The sequence below is a fragment of the Microcebus murinus genome, chromosome 9 (assembly GCF_040939455.1).
Source record: "Microcebus murinus isolate Inina chromosome 9, M.murinus_Inina_mat1.0, whole genome shotgun sequence".
Taxonomy (NCBI): Eukaryota; Metazoa; Chordata; class Mammalia; order Primates; family Cheirogaleidae; genus Microcebus; species Microcebus murinus.
Window position 1 is genome coordinate 75,685,008 of NC_134112.1, and position 18,210 is coordinate 75,703,217.

The 18,210-nt window shown below is 34.4% G+C and overlaps 1 protein-coding gene across 8 annotated transcripts in view; it reads right to left on the bottom strand.

The window, feature by feature from the left end:
• Window positions 1–1,738: 1,738 nt before the first annotated feature.
• Window positions 1,739–18,210, bottom strand: part of CADPS2 (calcium dependent secretion activator 2) — a 454,741-nt gene continuing 438,269 nt past the window's right edge. For all 8 annotated transcript variants that reach the window (XM_076006584.1, XM_076006583.1, XM_076006580.1 and 5 more), the window contains 2 exons: window positions 7,899–8,003; window positions 1,739–2,692 (listed from right to left, as the gene is read on the bottom strand). In XM_076006584.1, coding sequence (XP_075862699.1) covers window positions 2,519–2,692; window positions 7,899–8,003 — 279 coding nt within the window. In that variant the 3' untranslated portion in view covers window positions 1,739–2,518. The remainder of the gene's footprint in view (window positions 2,693–7,898; window positions 8,004–18,210) is intronic.

An 18,210-nucleotide genomic window follows, 5' to 3' on the forward strand; every position in this document is an offset into this window, starting at 1 on the left:
TCTCTGACAAATGTCTGGAGAAACTTTCCTTCTCATGCTATTCTGCTTGGACATCAGACGGCATTATCTCTTTTTTTTTTTCCTGCAACACTGGCCAAACTATCCAAAGAATGTAACTTCTTGCTCTTCCCTTAAAACATTTTAGAAGGATAGTTATTTGAGTTAAATGATTTCACTTCCAAAATTCTACAAATACTTGTTAGGTTTTCAATTAAATTCATTTTTAAAATAGTACTTTTTAGAGAATACCACCACGTAAAACTTGCCTTTCTTTAATAGCATGCTTGGGCATTAATCCTACGTTACACACTCTAACGAACAAGTACCGTCATTTCAAGCAACTTGCAGTTAGTTTTGGGTAAAAACCCCAAAACCAATTTTCATTCTTTTTCAAAGTTACTTTATAATTTTTTCTTCGCATACCTTTTTGTGGGTCAAAGGTTAGTCCAGGTAGTTCTTATAAAGACGTGAGCGGCTCCACTACCTGCCTTTGACTGTTGTCCTTGCTGTGGAAACTACTGGGGATGTAGGGTAGGGAAAAGAGCTTTTAGAGATCTCCTGGGTGTGGAAGAGAAGGAGCAAAGAACATCACAATCTGGAAAGAAGCTCAGAGAGACTGACCAGCAAAGGGGGCAAGTAGCCAGGTTAAAGAGGCCAGGCCAGCAAAAAGACCCTTCAGGCCTCAAATACTTTCCCCTGCACGAACTGCTTTCCTTATTTCTGAATGCTATGAGCTAAACATTTGAGTAAATACATTACTTAAAAAAAAATAGTTTCAATAGGGTTATGGGAGGTCATCAGTTATTCATGCTTTAGGAGAAAACGGGTCAATTACGCAGAGATGAACTGTACAAAGGAAATGGACATTTTACTGAAAGGAAAAGAAGGGTGGGTAATTTCCAAGTATAGAGCAATTTGAGCTGTGGAACAACAGCAAGCTTGGGGAGGGTGCCACTGGGGAGTTTAGGGTAGCATGACTGGACACTTGAGGGCTTGAAGAAAAGGCTATTGGGTGTGAGGATGGAGAAGAAAGGGAGGGAGAGCATTCCAAGACAAATTGCTTTTCAAAAATAGCAGGGCTAGTCTCTAGTCCAGGAAAAAGGAAGAAATCTCCTTCTTATATGTTTATCTTATCTTACTCCTATGAGTGGAAGCAATAATAATAATAATAACTGTGGATTAAATAGATTTTTTTGTCTGGGTACCTGTGACCATCTGTAACACCATAGGAGAATGAATTTGGAGGTCCAACTTTTTTCACTTCTCAAGTTTTAGAACATAAGTTTTCATAAATTTAGGGATACCTCCCCTCAATTTGCATGAACTGACTTCATCTGAAAATTACTTATGAATGCAGTAGCACAACATGCCAGCATATTTTAAGAAAAATTACAAAAATAATACATAAATTACAAAGCATAATAATGTTATCTTTCAAAAATCCTAGCAAGAAACTAGTTTGAGGGAATACTAATAGTCAATTGCTAGTTAACATTACTAGCATTACTAATACTACTAATTATTAGTTAACATTAATTACTAATATTAATAATATATAATACATGAGTATGTAGCATACATTTCTTTTGCTATGGAAATATGCTGTCATAGTAATTCTTTTAACAAATAAATGTATGTGTCTACTAGGTACAAAACACAGTTTAATATCTTTCATTTGATTGAAAACAAAATATGATAAAACAAAAAAGGCAAGAAACAAAAACACAGAGCCAGATAATTGGGATGTCTGAAATACTGCAAACATCTTTTACTGCATTTAATCTATACAGGACTAATAAATACAGAAGTGGTTGTGAACAAATGGATTTTTATTGCCTGCAAGCTCTTATACTTAGGAGTAGGAGAATATGTTGACGGAAGCACACCTTGCTACCCTATAACTTGGGATTTTGTATACTTGAAAGAAGAAATGTTGAGAATGGAACAAAACACGAACCCATTGGATAATCTAGTCTATATTTGAGTTTGGCATTCTTTTAAGCCCAGGAAGATACCTGCAGATAAATTCAAAGTACTAAGAACCAAGGTTAAAGTTTTATACACATCACAACGATGGCAAATTAAGTACAAAACAAACATTTCACATAAATTATAAACTGTAAGGTACACACCATTTTAACGAGGGTACAATAGAGTTGGCGCAGTGATTAGAAGTGGCTTCTCACAATGCTGTATTATGAGAAATACACATCTCACTTCACATACCCGACATTATTTTGATGTGATTACAGAAAAGAAGCTCAAATCTTAAAAAATGTTCATATTCCAATCACAAACAGAGCCAAAGTTCATTTTTAGGTTCAGCTACACAAAAGAGAATGATTTTCTTCAAAAAAATACTTGGCATTTTCCTCATTAACTCTGCTTCCAGGTTTACTTTTTAAAGAAATGCAAGCATTTTTATTTGGTCAAGACAACAAATGCAATCACATGGACAAAATACAAAAAGCACAATGTCAATCCAGGAACTCCTCTCTTCTCCAGAGGCTGTGTGTTATCAGCCTTCTTCTTCTTCATCACTGTCTTTCATAGTAATGCCCTGAAGTCCTCCTCCTTCTGAAACAGAGGCTGTGGCCTCTTCTACTGTTAAGCGTCTGTGCAGAGTATCATATGTCTTACTGTTCAGTGTTCCTTCCAACACACCCTGCAATCGGAAGTCCCTGTAGGTTTTCTGAGGGAAGAAGAGAGAATTTGTTTAGATAACTTAGATTATGTGTACACATATATGTATGTTTATATGTATAGGTATATGTACTCAGACATTTAAAAAATGATCTTGGGCCACTAATGTGTTCATATGGCTGCCGTGTTAATCATCTTGTTGGTTTCTCCCCAGAATTACTTCTAGGGAGAAAATGGAATGAGAAGCTTTGGATAGTGCTATTCAAACTACAATCACTATGAATAGATCACAATGTTGTGACTATCAGATGACAAATTAACTTTCCCCCCCAAACATTACTAATTAATTGCACAGAATTTACTATTTGAATGAGCTATAGCAAAAACAAAATGATATGTACTTATGCAAGTCTTTAAAAATGAATTCTTAGTTTTTTAAATTGAGGAGCTTTCCTTTATTACTAAAAAGTGTGTTTCATTTTATAAAATACATTAGTTTTGGGGGGCAGGTGTGTGAAAGGAAAGGATTAATCCTGTTATCAGTAAAAGAAATTCACATTTTCAGTATTTGTGAATTACAAAATAATTTATAAGTATCTATGAATAAAAATTTGTGTACACCTAAATGTCTGTATGAATTTTGGCCTTTCCTATTGCAATTCTCTTGTAATATGAAGTGCCACATTCTGACATAAAGCTTCCATAGATGGGATAATAAAAGGAGTATTTACACTTTTTTGTGAAACAATAAATTACAATTGGGTATATTACATATCAAAAAATGGAGCAAATACCATGTTATTGTTTCTACAGTGATTCTTAAAACAATAAAACCCAACAAAACTCTTCTGTGACACTGAAAATATTAACTTATAAAACTTTCCTTATGTTCACTTTTTAAACTGCTATTTTCTTCATATATAATTTCCATGGCTAAACCAAGACTGGTATTTTATTATTATTGATTTTTAAAGCAGGAGAAAAAGTCAAGAGTTAGTAAATGGGGAAACAAAGAAGATACCCCATTCTGTGGAAGCATTTCTAAGGCTATTTTAATGCTCAATATCTTTCAAGATTCTTCTACTCTTCTATGTCAGATTTAGAATATTAAACAAACTTCAATGGACTGGCCCAAAATATCAGTACATATTCATATGCCACTACTCTTTTCAAAGTGATGGCTAGCAGCCACATTTTTCTTGTTGTTGTTTGCACTTAACAGATGAAAAAAGTCAAAGAAGAAGAAATACTGTACTTCATGGCCCAATATCATAACTCCAATAGCTGAAAATTAAAGTTAAGAGAGCCTGATTTCACTGAACACAGAAGTGTTCATAATGCTTATAACATTCAGAAAATATTATAACATTAAGACATTTGAGCTGAAGGTACTTATTCACATGAGGTGAGAAGCACTGATAGAGGACATCCTAATCCCCTCAATATACACACCTTGCCTTTACTAACAGCCTTCTGGCAAGAAGTAGAACCACTACAAGGCAGTGGGACCATTCATATTTTCACATATTATCCTTCTGTCTTCTTCTACCTAACTTATGCCTCACAATATCATTTCAAGTTTCAGAAATGATATGTCAATAATAAGACTGGAGAATGAATAATATATATTTTTTTCCTTTGGACAGTCCCTTGATATAAATTAATATTTGAAAAGTCTACCACATGTCCAAAAATAAACTGAACTCTGAAGAAGACTGCACCGTATCTGAGTTCAGTGTCTCCGTTGCAAGTAAAATTGAGATTCAAAGAGTAATTCTTTTCTTAAGTGATCAAACATATTTTTACTTAGTATTTTAACAGTGTATTTTAAGGCACATACAATCCACCATGTTTATATTCTCTTATTCTCTTTCTCAGTCATAAGTTATATGACTAAGGTGGTAATCTCTTATACCAAAACTCATGGTAATTTGTATCAGACCAGGGAAGTAACTCTGAAAAGTAAGTTTTGCCTAGATAATCTGGTAACGAGTATACAAGGCATTATTACCATAGAGATTTGTGTTTATTCCTGTAACTGACTTGTAATTAGATTAAAAACGTGAAACGCACAAAATATTCATCTATAGATGATACATCTAATATTAAAGTATTGTCCCCTTGACAATGATACACTGAGTTTGTGAGCTTGACTTTTCTTTGGTTTAGATTATCAATAAATTGGCCAGGATAGATTTGAATTGTAGATTTGCAGTCTTGAAGCCTTATTCTATTTGCAAGCAATAACCAGTTATGTGAGTTTCAGGGCAGAAAATCCTTGCAAAATCTCTCTCTCTCTCATAAAATGTTATTAACACTTGGGCATTTTCTGTGGCTTCCACAAAGGTTTGGTTGGCTCTTATTTAAGTTAAATGCCTGCCACAGGGTGCTATTCACTTGTCTTCTTTTCGCCTAGCAAAAGAAACAGCTGATTTATGTTAACTGCTTTTAAATGTCATATGGTCACTAGAAAGAACACAAATCCAACAACCATTTCGATTATTTGAAGATCCTACCTTCTCCCCTCACCCCCAAATAAATCATTCTGATGTTAAAATTCAAAAATAATTTCATAGTCCTTAAATTTTTCTGGAAAGCTTACTGGGATTTGTGGGTTTTTTTTGCATGAGGAACATGAATGAGCCAATTAGTGTGTAAATTATCTTTGTAGGGCAAAATTGGGTATTATATAAATTTTGATGATGTCTGGGTTTCCATGGGCATAGAAGAATGACAATGCCTATGAGTAGTAGGCACTAGACTGCTACAGTCGAGTAGCTTGGATTCTGGGTAGAACACACAACTCTATTACAATATGCAGGCCAAGTCTAAGTGGAAGGAAAGCCTGGGTATGGGACTTAACAATTCTATATATGTGTTATTTCATGGCTTCTTAAATTCACTGGAAAATGATTATTATGAACAAAACCATACCAGTTCTGAAGAATAATGAATCTATGTATGAAACTGTCTAAAGTCTGTTTATATTCAAAGTAGAAAAAACAACTAGAACATTAAATTATTAATTCACCTTGATTTTCATTGTGAAAATAATCATTTAAAATTATTAAATAGAGCCCTATAACTTGATTAAGTGTATCAGCCCAAGAAAGCATTAGCTGAGCCTGAGGACTTGCTTGTGAAAAGCAAACATATTCATGACATTTACTTTCATATTTATCAGTCTTGACTACTGACAGCCCTAATGAAGGCTATCTCAAAATAAGATATAAACTGATTGGCTTAGAGTACAATGGATATTTCCTCATATACTTCATTAAATTATTAATTGTTCTTTTATGCTAAAATATGCAGTGGTGAGAATACTTAAGATCTACTTTCTTAGAAAGTTTCAAATATACATTATTAACTATAGACACATCACTTATCTTGAAGGTATACAATTTTTACTTGTCAATTATACCTCAATAAAACTGAAAAAATTCCACTAGTGCTTAGATGTATGAATGAGAAAAGGAATAACTATGAAAGAAATAAACGATAGGATAATAACATTTGGAGATTTTTATTTTCTAAACAAAGAGCTTAACAATCTCTCAACGAATACTTGTTGGCTAAATATGTAATTTCTGACATCCTGAACACAGTAGGCATTAACTTGAAAACATGGCTTATCATAAAGATAACCAGTTAATATTAATCACCATATAGAATACAACCTTAACATATATTTAGAAGGTAAATACATTATCCTGATTCTCTTTTATGAAAAACAACCTTCATTTGAAGGCTCTTAAAGTCACACTTAGAGAAACAATGAAGAAACAATAAATAGAGAATTAAGCCAAATATGAACGTATCAAGTTGTTCCTTCAGTTTCTTTGCAAAATAAATAACACCAGGTAAGAAGTGTTCTGGATCAAAGATATTGTCTACATTGACATGTAATGTATAGCTATAGTATTAAATTTTTGTGGGTGGCTACAATTTGACTTGTTATTTATGACTAAGCATGATTGCTATTATTGTGACATTATAGGTCTAGTTCTATGTTCCAGTAGACTTGCCAATTTCTGACTTTGGAACAGAATTTCCTACTTGTAAGCCTTTCTAACAAGACAACAAGTGTGTCTATGGCATAAAAGAATTTGTATTCTAATTAAACTTCAGGAACCAGGAGAAAAATGGAAAATATCTTAAGGTAGAAAGAAATTTCTTTTAATGGCACATATAACGTAGTAATTCTTTGCAAACTTTAGCATGTATTATAATCATCTAGAGGGCTGGTTAATATATAGATTGCTGGGTCCCACCCTCTGAGTTTCTGAATCATTAGGTCTGGGGTGGGGCCCAAGAAGGTGTGGTTCTAACAGGTTCCCAGGAGATGTTGATAATACTAGGTCAGAATGACCAGAGTGACTTTGAGAACCACTCTGTATGTGTGTGGGTATATTCATATATACACATACATACACTTTAGTACACATTATATACATTATTTGTATGGGCACACACAAGTGAACCATTAGTAAATGGTACTAAAATGGAAGTAAAGGTCTTCTATTTAAAGGAAAAATTGATTCTCGATAGCTTAGAGTTATGTTTTCAGCCATAAGGTGGAATTTCTGTCTCAATTATAAGAAAAGGTTAAATTGGGGTAAATTTTGTGCTTCCACTAGAACTTACAAAGTGTGAAAAATCATGTTGAATAAATATATTATTTTAAAGCCCTTACTTACATGACATCTGTGTTAGTAGTTTTGGACAGTCTTCACACTCAAACTGATTATCTTTTACATATAAGAAGGAACATTTTTTCAAAAGAATTCAGGCAGTGATAATGTATTGCTTTTGCACCAGGATATAATAAAATAACAGAGACTCCTTATTCTCTTGGCAAATACAGTTCAAAAGCCCTCATAATGACATATGATACTAATAAATATAAAGTAAATATATTATGAGAAGACATTTATATATATAAGACAATGCAAAATTATTATGGACCTACTACATTCAGGTAAATGTGCTAGCAGCTTTATATACATAATCTTAAAATGTGATTACTTGCTAGCAAATATTTGTTTATTAATGCAAAAAGGTAAATTTATGTTTATTTAGCAATCTAACTGAAAGTGGAAGTTAAACAGCTACAGATCATTGCTAATAAGTGATGCTTTTTAAGTACTTAGATTCACTCAGTGATATCAAATAGGATTTTCTTGTATGTCAATATCTTCCCATTATTCTTTATAACTTGGTGGGCAATTCACATCTAAACACATTTTGTTTACCTTCACAATCTTGATGAGCGTCTTCAGTTGGTAAATATGAAGCTGGAGGTCTAATCTATCAGCCAACCACAGGCAAATGACTTTCATGGAACTGCTGTACCATTGCTGGAAAGAAGGGTTGGGGCAGAGGGGAGGAGGACAGAAAAGAAAACAACCTCTGCAGTATTCATTTAACAGATTCGGTAATGAGGGGGTAATGAAACACTCTGAAATGACCACAGATCAGCACTTGAAGTCAATAATGCTGTAATTTCCTGTTAACAGAATTGTATGTTTTGCTAGAAAATCTGCTAAATTGACCTAGGCTGTTCTTTCCATGAATTAACATTACAGTCTTTCAGCTGTAACATATTCATGGAAACAGTGTTTTTGCACTTTACAGCCTAGTGGCCTGCTTTGTAATTTGTAGGTAACAATGGGTACTAAATACATGTTATGGGACTAAATGGATGGCCAAGCAGCAGGAAAAAAGAGGTAAATTATTTTCAAAAGAAAATTTTCTGTTAGTCTGCATGTTAAGTAAAAATCAAAAAGATCTGTTATGCCATAAGGCATGCACTAAAAACCTAAAAATAATATTTTAAGGGAGTGATGGCAAAAAATATCCACAACTTACTAAACGGTAATCCCCATTCACACCTTTACCTACTATTGGTTTTTAAGTATTTGCCAAGACACTGTAAAGCCATGTAAAATAAAGATTTATTGAGATCTTAAGAAGGAACATTATCAAGATGGAGTTCCTATGTATCATAAGAATCTCAAAATAGGTGTCAGTTGACCAAATTATGAAAGGAAACAATCTGTTTCATTTTATGTTTTTGGAGGGTTCATAATTTTTCTGTTTTTTACAACTCCTTTAAGGGAAAACCAGAAATTATTTTCTAATGCAACTTCCTGCTCCTATATAATGTCTGTGATTATGGTAAAAGAAGAAATTTTGTCCCTATTTTTAACAAAAGGCAATCTGCCATCAGAGGTGACATTTTAAGGGATTCACTGATGATATGCCAGAGCTAGGTTTAGGTAATACTGTAAGAATAATGCTACTCATTCAGAAAACTGTGAGAAATAGCAACATACCTTCAACACTTAAGAAATTACAAAAGAGTTTTTGAAAGAGAAGGGATTTTGTGCCTTGCTTATATACACAAACCTAGTGACAGTCCAGATCATATATGTGTGTGTATATGTTCTTAGGTATTCAAACACAGAAAAAAAATCTAAAAATAAATTTTTCTCCACATAATAAAACAGTATATTCAACATCTAAGCATAATCTTAAGTGATCCAAGTCTTAAATTCATCTGGATTTGTATTTGTTAACATTGTTCTAATATGATTTGTTATAGTAAGAAATGGTATTTTAAGTATAAATTAAAAATGAGTTTCACATTTCATCACACTATTTCTATTAATTTGTTAGTATACCGACCATAGATGCATAAAATGAGATAAGCTAATTAAAAGTGAATAAATGATTTATTAAATAATATCAATCAAATGGATGAATAAAAATGTCAAATTTTTTAAATGTGGGACTGTGATTTTTAAAAAATATGCTATTCATATACCTAATTTCACTCCTTCCTCATGATTACTTTCTTAATTTTCAGGATATGTAAAAATATCAGCAATATGTTTTATAAAATAAGACACCTACACAACTAAATTCTTAAAATATAAACTGCTAGTAAATTCAGCTGATATGTTAAATCTCAAAATATTTCACAGACACTCACTCACTTTAATTTCTGACATCATTTAAATTCTATCCTTATTTCAAATTATAAAATAATTTGAAGTCTTAACTTCTTAAGTTCTATTTTAATATAGGTAAATCCTCACAAGTGTTGCTGATATAGAATATGAGTATACTGAATTAGGAACCCTGCCTCCTCAAGATAATTTGAAAGCTAAAATGTTGTCAGAATGGATGCAACTCTTAAAAATTACAGTCCTTCAGCAAAGGATAGTAAATTTTTCTTTTTTGTTGAGGGAGAGAAAATATTATACATTGTACAGTGGCTAGCATCATAAACTAATCTGTTTGTTAGACTGTAGAGTTACTATGTTCATGGTAAGTTATATAAATTTGAGAGAAATGAAAATATTTTCTTAAAATTATTCCATATGCATCTTTATGTTCTTAAAAATCCTTACATGATTTAAAATTAATTTAACTTTATTTTCTCAGTAAATGGTATTTATGATTCAGGACATGTAATGTAACAGAAATTATTAATATAACATCTTTAACACAATGCCAAAATTATAATTTTAGAGAAAAAGAATTTGGGAATAAAATGATCTAAAGTTAATGATCAAAACAGAGAAAAAGAGAGCCCTTGTTAGGTAAAATGTTTAAGCTACTTTCTTATCATCTTAATTTGAAGGCAAATAAATTGTTCTATATGAAAAAGTCTCTAAGAAAAATTATCTTATAAGAATGCATATTTTTGGTCCCTAAGTCAAAGCACTTTGAAAAGGAATTTCAGCTAAATTAAGCAAATGATTAAGGGAAAGCAGTAGCTTAGCTCAGAGTGTATGCTGCCACTAAGAATAGGCTAACAAAAAAATGCCACTACGACTGTTTCTTTTTTGTATATGGTTAAACTCGAACACACACACACACACACACACACACACACACACACTCCTCGAACAAACAAACAAAGCCACCAAATAGAAACCTCTAGTGCTTTCTTATTTCTGGTGCTGGAATTAATATGTCCTTCTTTTGACTACTGAATATGGTAGGTCCCATTTTTTCATGTTGAGAAAAAAGTCAAAGGTTGGTTACTTTCATTCTCTGCCTCCCCCGACCCCACCAAACCAAATCAACCTCCCCAAAACAATTTGAAAAGGGTGAATGTGCAGTAAAGTCTGTATGTAGGAACTGTCTTCTCATTTTGGAAAAGTTAATTTTATCAAACAACTTGGTTGACTATCCACTTTTCCCTTCAGGGGATGACAAGGAAGGGCACTGCGGCTTGCACTGAAGTCATGGGTACGGCATTACTGCTTTATTCTTTGCTTTGGTCTACACAGGAATCAAGCAATAAGTGTATATTTTACAATTTTTTTCTACATCAATCCATGACCGCAGCCTACCACTTTAGCAAAAAAATATTTTTTTTCCCCTTCTTTTTGTAGTTCATTCAACTCCTGTAAGGGCATGCGTTACTCACTTCATTTTCTTGAGATATCTCTTTTAAAGCAAAAAATAGAAGAAAAGGAAAGGCTAGGGTTGACTCTGTGAGACCCCTGTATTTATTCACACTTATTGTGCATGACTGTAGACTGGTAAATCATATTAGCAGCCCGTCTCCCCATCAAGCTGCTACTTGCTTTCCAGCCCTGGGAAGGCTCAACAAATCAACAGGAGCACGGAAAACAGAACATCAGTCTAATCTAGTGTTTAAGGTGAAGTTTTCAAACCCAATCTAAGAAGATCTTTAGAGCAAGCAACAAGCTGAAGGGCTCAGAAGGTGGTATTGACAATGAAAGAGTGTTGAAATATTGAGAAGCGCAGCACTTGTGCATTTTTAATAACAAGAGGGTCAACAAGGACATAGCTCCCTCAGTGCCAGGAGTTGCCACTGACTATGGAAATTGCCACACCAGGGCTATAAATGCTTGCAGTTCATCAGCTTTCTTAAACAGTTCATCAGCTTTCTTAAACACCCCGAACCCCCTCAGTGGACCTTTAGTCTTGAATTAACAAACCAAAGCAATGAAAGAGGGTGCAGTCTGAATGGCTGGCATTGATCCCCAACTGTGTCAGCACTGCTACAGGCCCTGAAAAACTCTCTCCATTGTCAATAGAAATTGACAAACCTCCTCTCCTAAATAGTGCAGCTGAGCCGGGCGGGATCCACGCAGCTGTAAAGGGCTCTGCTCTTGGGGCCAGGGAGCACTAACAATAGAACAAGCATGAGCTCTTTGTCAGTCCCAGACTCGGCAATTTTCTAACAAGGATTAAAGTTGTTTCTCCGCAGAGCTGGTGAAAAGAGATTTAGCAACATACCGTGCTTTCTTCATGCAAGTTAAAGAGAAGTAGTTAAGGAATTTCACTATTCTGTTGAAGAGTGGAAATACAAAACAAATATATTAAATATGAACAACTCCCCCTTGTTTTTGCCTAATTTATAACATTTTGAGGATGATTCAATTAAATATAACACTTATCGCCTGGAAACAAGTACTTCACATTTATTTTGGAAGTTTTATTTCAAAAAAAGTCCAGCTGCTTGCCACCTGGAATGAGGTCTCAATACATACTAATGCACAATGCCTTTAGACCCTCTAAGGCTGATATTCCTAAATCTGAATCACAAGACCCCATAGGGTTTATATATCGCCGCTGCTTCAAGCAAATGATTTCTGTCAGAATGCGGCTTCTGATGATGATGGCAAGGTAAAAATAGCTGCTTTGCTAGGGCACAAATCTGTGATTTATTTTCTGCTTAACTGTTTAGCTTTTTATTGATTATGAATGGGTACAACTAGTTGATATATTTTTATTCTTCTCCAGCTATGCTTGTCTCAAGAGGTGAACGACAGGGTGGAAAAAAAAGAATCAACACTTTTTAGTGCAGTAAGATATGGGATAGCTAAATTTCCACATTATGAATGTATTTCTTCATTTATGTCAAGAGAAGCTATTTGAAAAGAATTGAGTCACTGTGTTGAGATAACACCTAGAAAATCTCACCTAGAAAACAAGTACTTTAAAATGTAAAGTTAAATTGAATAAAAGAACAATATTTTTTTCAATGCTGATGGTTTTGATAGATTCAATAAATATAAGACATCCTTTAGGATCATTTAGTAGCTTTAGAGAAAAACAAAATGTTCAGAAACATTAATGCCCTACAGATTCACCCTTATATTAAAAAGTAAATATAAATGCTTCAATATACGTTGAGTGTTCATTTTGTCAATAGTACACCTATTTAATATAACTAAATTCATGGCTCTATTTCACTCACTTCCCATTTCTGAACACTAAAATGCAGATTTTATATTAATAGTGGATTTGATACAATAATGCCAGGTTTTCCCCTCTACTCAAGGCATCTCACTGAAACTATCATATCTGGTTCCATGAAACAGACTCCCAAAACACAAGCATTTTGAAAGTTTTAAATGTGAAGTTTTTGTTGGCTTGCAATAGGATTAAGGGTTATATTTAAGGAAAACTGAAATCAGCCTATTATGGTTAAAAACACAGGAAGTGTTCACCCCAACCTAAACCTATCAACATTCCCAGCTCGACCCAGAGATGTTCATGACGGGGAAGATAGAGACTTGTATGTGGAACGGAGCTGAGGGCTGGCTGTCAACACACCAGAGAAGAACGTGAACGCAAAACCTGTAAGGGCGGGTAGGCTAGCCCCTCTGCGCTGCGCTGTTTGCTTGATTGAGCCTGTCACTTCCCTTCTCTATGCCTCATTTTCTCATGTGTAATATGTGGGATAGATTATATGAATCTAGCTTTAAAATAATAAGATTCTAAGGTGCTACAGAAATACTGTGAGTTTAAATTTGTCTATTAAAGGAAAGGGCATGATGAGCCTGTGATTCTTGTAAAAATGAGTGGAAGGGAAAAGCCAAATTGTCATTCTGTTTTCAGATGCTGCTTCAATATAGCTCTATTCTTCTAGAATAAAGAAAAATGCAAGCCTAGAGCTCCAGAACTTTTTATTGCCTGTTATTTTGTTTTTACTTTATTCATTTGGCCTCTTAATGAAGTACAGACATATAAAAATGACAAAGTATAATGTGGAATAAATGAGATTTATAAAGTATTTTGAGATATAGGTACTGTTATTTTTTATTAGTATTATTTTTTAGAAATTCTGATTATAAAGATATCTGATATTTTCTTTATTCTCCATGGCAAGTTCAAGAGAATCAGTTAAAATTTCACTTAATTCTTATAACAACCTTGATGAGGTGGGTGTTATTATTCCCATTTTGCATATCTTGAAACTGAGTTTACAGAAGTAGAGGTACTGAGTTTAGATGAAGCAATTATTCAAGTTTATACAATGAGTATAATAAGAAGCAGGGTTAAAATTTATATCTTGTATTTTTGCTCCAGAGTCTGGGCTATAACTACTGTGTTATTTCATTTTCCTCTAGAAAAAAAGTCTGGACTTCTGTCAATAAAATCTCCGGTTCTTAGGAGCAGTTTGGTGCTTCTAGCAGAAAACTAAGAAAACAGTCTCTACCATTCCTGGTGGTCACTGACAGTCATCGTAACACAGGATTGTGCATGAATACAGAAGATGCCTATTAAGAAAAAGCCCATCCAATTTTCTTGCAGGTTGAAGCAATCCACACTTCCAAAGACCAAACACGTCTGTAACCCCAATGATGTGATATGTAATATAAAGAAATCCTTTGAAGAACTACATTCCCTATTAAGATAAACAGGCAAATGGCCATTATGCAGCACATCTCCGACATACTCTCTTCTTTGGACTTATTTTAAAGCACCGTATATCCTAATGTAAAACACTGGAAAATATTTGTTTTACTGTAACAAAACAATACAATGTGAAAAAAAGATCCTTGGCTCATCCATAGGGGTACTCTCTATATGTGGTTTTCTTCATCTTCTTCTTTTTATTTTTTCCAAACACAGAAGAGAGAAGTATTTGATGTCATTTTATTCCATATTGAATAATGCCATATTCTGGGTGATTTTGATTTTTTAACTACATCAGGAAGTTTTCAAATTATGAGAGCATCGCCATGTCTGTTAAGGAAGAGAACATGTGAAAGGTCCTAACATGGAATGAGTAGGTGCCTAATAAATGCTTGTTGAATGCTGAAAAAAAATTTCTCCATCTTTGGAGCTCCATACTTTCTCTTTTCTAACAAAAAGCATGAATATAATAACTGAGATATTTCCAGAGGAATTAGGTCCTCTTTAGTGACATAACAAAGTAAGTTACACAAAGGACAAATTCTGTAAACTGAAAGCTCTTTTCAGTCCACTACTATTTCATTAATCTCCCTTCATTCCAAAATGTCCTGAACATAATGTTAAATTACCTTTCTCCACACTATACGAAGGGCATTAAAATCAACACTGTTCTTTATTATTTATTATCAAGTAGCCATGTCCTCCGTAAGTTTATTCTGTGGTTCTTTTCCTGGAGCTAAAAAGACTGGTAATTATAAAGTGAAAATTTCAGATAATCAGCTGTTCTCCACTCCCCTGCTTAGGGACCAATGATGGGATGCATACTGGTTTGGCTAATCTTTTGAGTGAAATGACTAATTAATGGTTTGGCTGAACTCAGTGGTCAATCCAGTTATAATGATGTATGTACCAGTTTGGGGCACAGTGTCTATGAATGATTCATTTGGGCACTATGACCTTTTCATCTGGTTGAATGACTCATTTTGAATACTGTAGGTAAAATTTTGGTCAATATTGCATTTTAAATCAATAATCTAGAGAAAAATAAGTTGGACTCTTAGAACTGCTATTAAATGGCACAACTTGGTTTCGAGAACCCAGGCCTGAGAATTAGCTGTTACCAGGTATTTCTGCATCAGTTTCCTTGTAAAAAATAGGAAACATTCCAAAATCACTTTTTGAGGCCATTAAGGACTGGAGTAAACAGCTATCCTCTGTCTCTGAGTCATGGTGCACTCCCACAATAATCATTTTCAGCAAACTGAGTCACCTGCAGCTCTGTTGGGCTTCTCTAGACCTTTGGTTTCTGGGCATGTTTGTCCTTCTGCTTGGACTTTTATTCCCAAATATATGTCCCTGGCTAGACTCATGTCAGCCTTTAAGACTTAGTTCAACCATTATCTCTGTTATGAAGCCAATACTGTCTCTTACTAGGAAGAGTTAGGTGCTCACCTATTTTCTACTCCTAGAACTCTATATAGGTGTCTATGAAAATATTGCACAATAGAGTATATGTCTCCCTCAACCAGCTGTGAGTATCCACAAGGCATTAACTGAATCTTATTTTTATTGCTATATCTACTCCTTAGCAGAATGCCTGGCATATAACATGCATTCCATTTTCATTAAAGGACTAAATGTTTTAAAATATTTGTAAATATAAATTTTATATATAAAAAGGCTATAATAGAAGCAGGGCAAATTTTGAATAGAAAAAAGACAGATGACTACCAGAGCCAGAGTCACTGTTGACTCGAATTGCATGTTTCATTAATAGAAAAATAATTAATAGATGTTAAAGTCATAGAAATCACTGAAGAGCAAACAATTGCATTTGGCTAAAGAAATTTAATACACGACTAAAATGGGGCTTAAAATGTGACAGTCTAATTTCATTTTAGGTGATGAATGAAATAAAAGAGAAAGTACTATAAACTAATAAACCTCCATGTATATGTACGTATATGATTGTCCACACATATACACTCACACACAAAAATATGCTAATACTACAAGTTCAGATGTCGATGTACTCAGCCCTTCAAAGGCTATCACCTAGACAGGGAGCTGCCTCTGTAGCATATGCTCGTGAGGATTGGTAGCCATTCCTGGGGGTTATCTGAGGTTGTGGAGCATGTTTGTAGGTATAGCTTGCTGTGTTGCCTGTGTATTTTCACCACTAAGCAACATGTCCTGGTGCCTTGTATACTTGTTGGCCTTGTGAGTTGATTTTAAAGAAAGGCAGAAAAATACTGTTGCTGTGGAAATGTTGACTTCTGTCTGAGAGAATATGAGAGCTCTGTTGGGAGCTGATTCAAGCCTGGCTTTCAAGAGAAGAACCCAGGAAGGATAGAGAGGAAGAATGTACTCTTATCTCACAGTCATGACATTTAATGTGGCAAGCACTAGAACTAGATACAAACTTTGTGTTGGTACCAAACTTTTGGCAAGTTTCCAATCATCTACTCGAAAACAGAGAAAGACAGAAATAATTAAATGATTTCATAGATAATCACTAGTCAGTTTTTATCTGCACAGATGAAAAAGTGGAAATATTTTATGTGGAAATTAATAATTTCTCAAGAAGACTCATTTAGTCATCAGAACGTAAGCTCCCTTAGGGCAGGGACTAATTTGTTTAATATTGTATTCCCAGCCACTAGCACAATGTGTGGGCTGCAGAAAATGTTCAATCAATACAGGTTTGATGAATAAATGATTAATAAGAGGAGTTTCAACTTCCTATTCTAATTAGCATCCTACTGAGTCATTGTGACGGAGATACCCAACCACGTGGGACAAAGCCAATGCCTAATGTTTTAATACCAACATTAACCATTTCTTACACACAGTAAATGAATGGTGAATTGGATTTGTTTTTGAGACTTTATACATGCAAAACATCAACTGAATGGGTGTCTCACATTGATAAACACATGTTTACTGCATATCTCAAAGGTATAGGCAGTAACTGAGAGGAAAGTCAACAAAAAGGAATGTTGGGAATATATGGAACCAAATTTACGGAGCTTGGTAGAGCAAAAGTAAGGGAGAGTCATATATTTGAATACACGAATAGGAATAAAGCTTGAAAGAATCTTGTTCAGCCACATTCAAATGCTGCATCCCATCTATGACTGTAAATCCTAATCATGACCGAGAATACTTTGAGAAGTTTCAAAGATGATTAAAGGGCTGGAAAAGGGGCCTATGAAGAGAAGAAGTTAAACAAATAGGGATTATTTACCCTGGAGTAGACAAGTATGACAGGTGCCTTAATAACAGTCTTCCTATATAGGAGGGATTATGCCCCAGAGAATGCTGGCTACCCACTTTTTGTTCTACACTGAGAGGAAAAGGAGAAATGGGTTTAAAAATCAGCATGTAGAACGTAGGTGAGGTGGGGTGAGCTTTTTCCCAAACAAAACATTTTGCCCATATCCAGAGAGCAAAATTTAGATGATCTCTTATCTAGGGCTCGACCGAGATCAAGAAATTGAGGGCTCTCTCTAGAGTTTAGGTGTTTATAAGAAGCTTTGAAAATTATTTTATATTGTTTCCTGCCAATGCATTGGATACACACATCTAATGATGGCCTTGCCAGAACAGCCACTTCCTTACACAGATTTGTTTTTTAGTTGGATTTATTCAACAGTGGTGACCTGGCTGGCACTACTGTGCCCACCTGTGAATGGGGCTGACCTTGCAGAGGGAGCTTCAGGGACAGCCTGCAGAGGGGGTGGCTCGCAGAGGGGAAGTACAAAAGCCACCATAGAAAATGGCCTTTAAGCCACGGGTGTCATTTGCTTATGAAGTTAGGGCTGAAGGGAAGGAGAGTAGTAGCTATCAGCTTATGAAAACATTGCTAGAGAT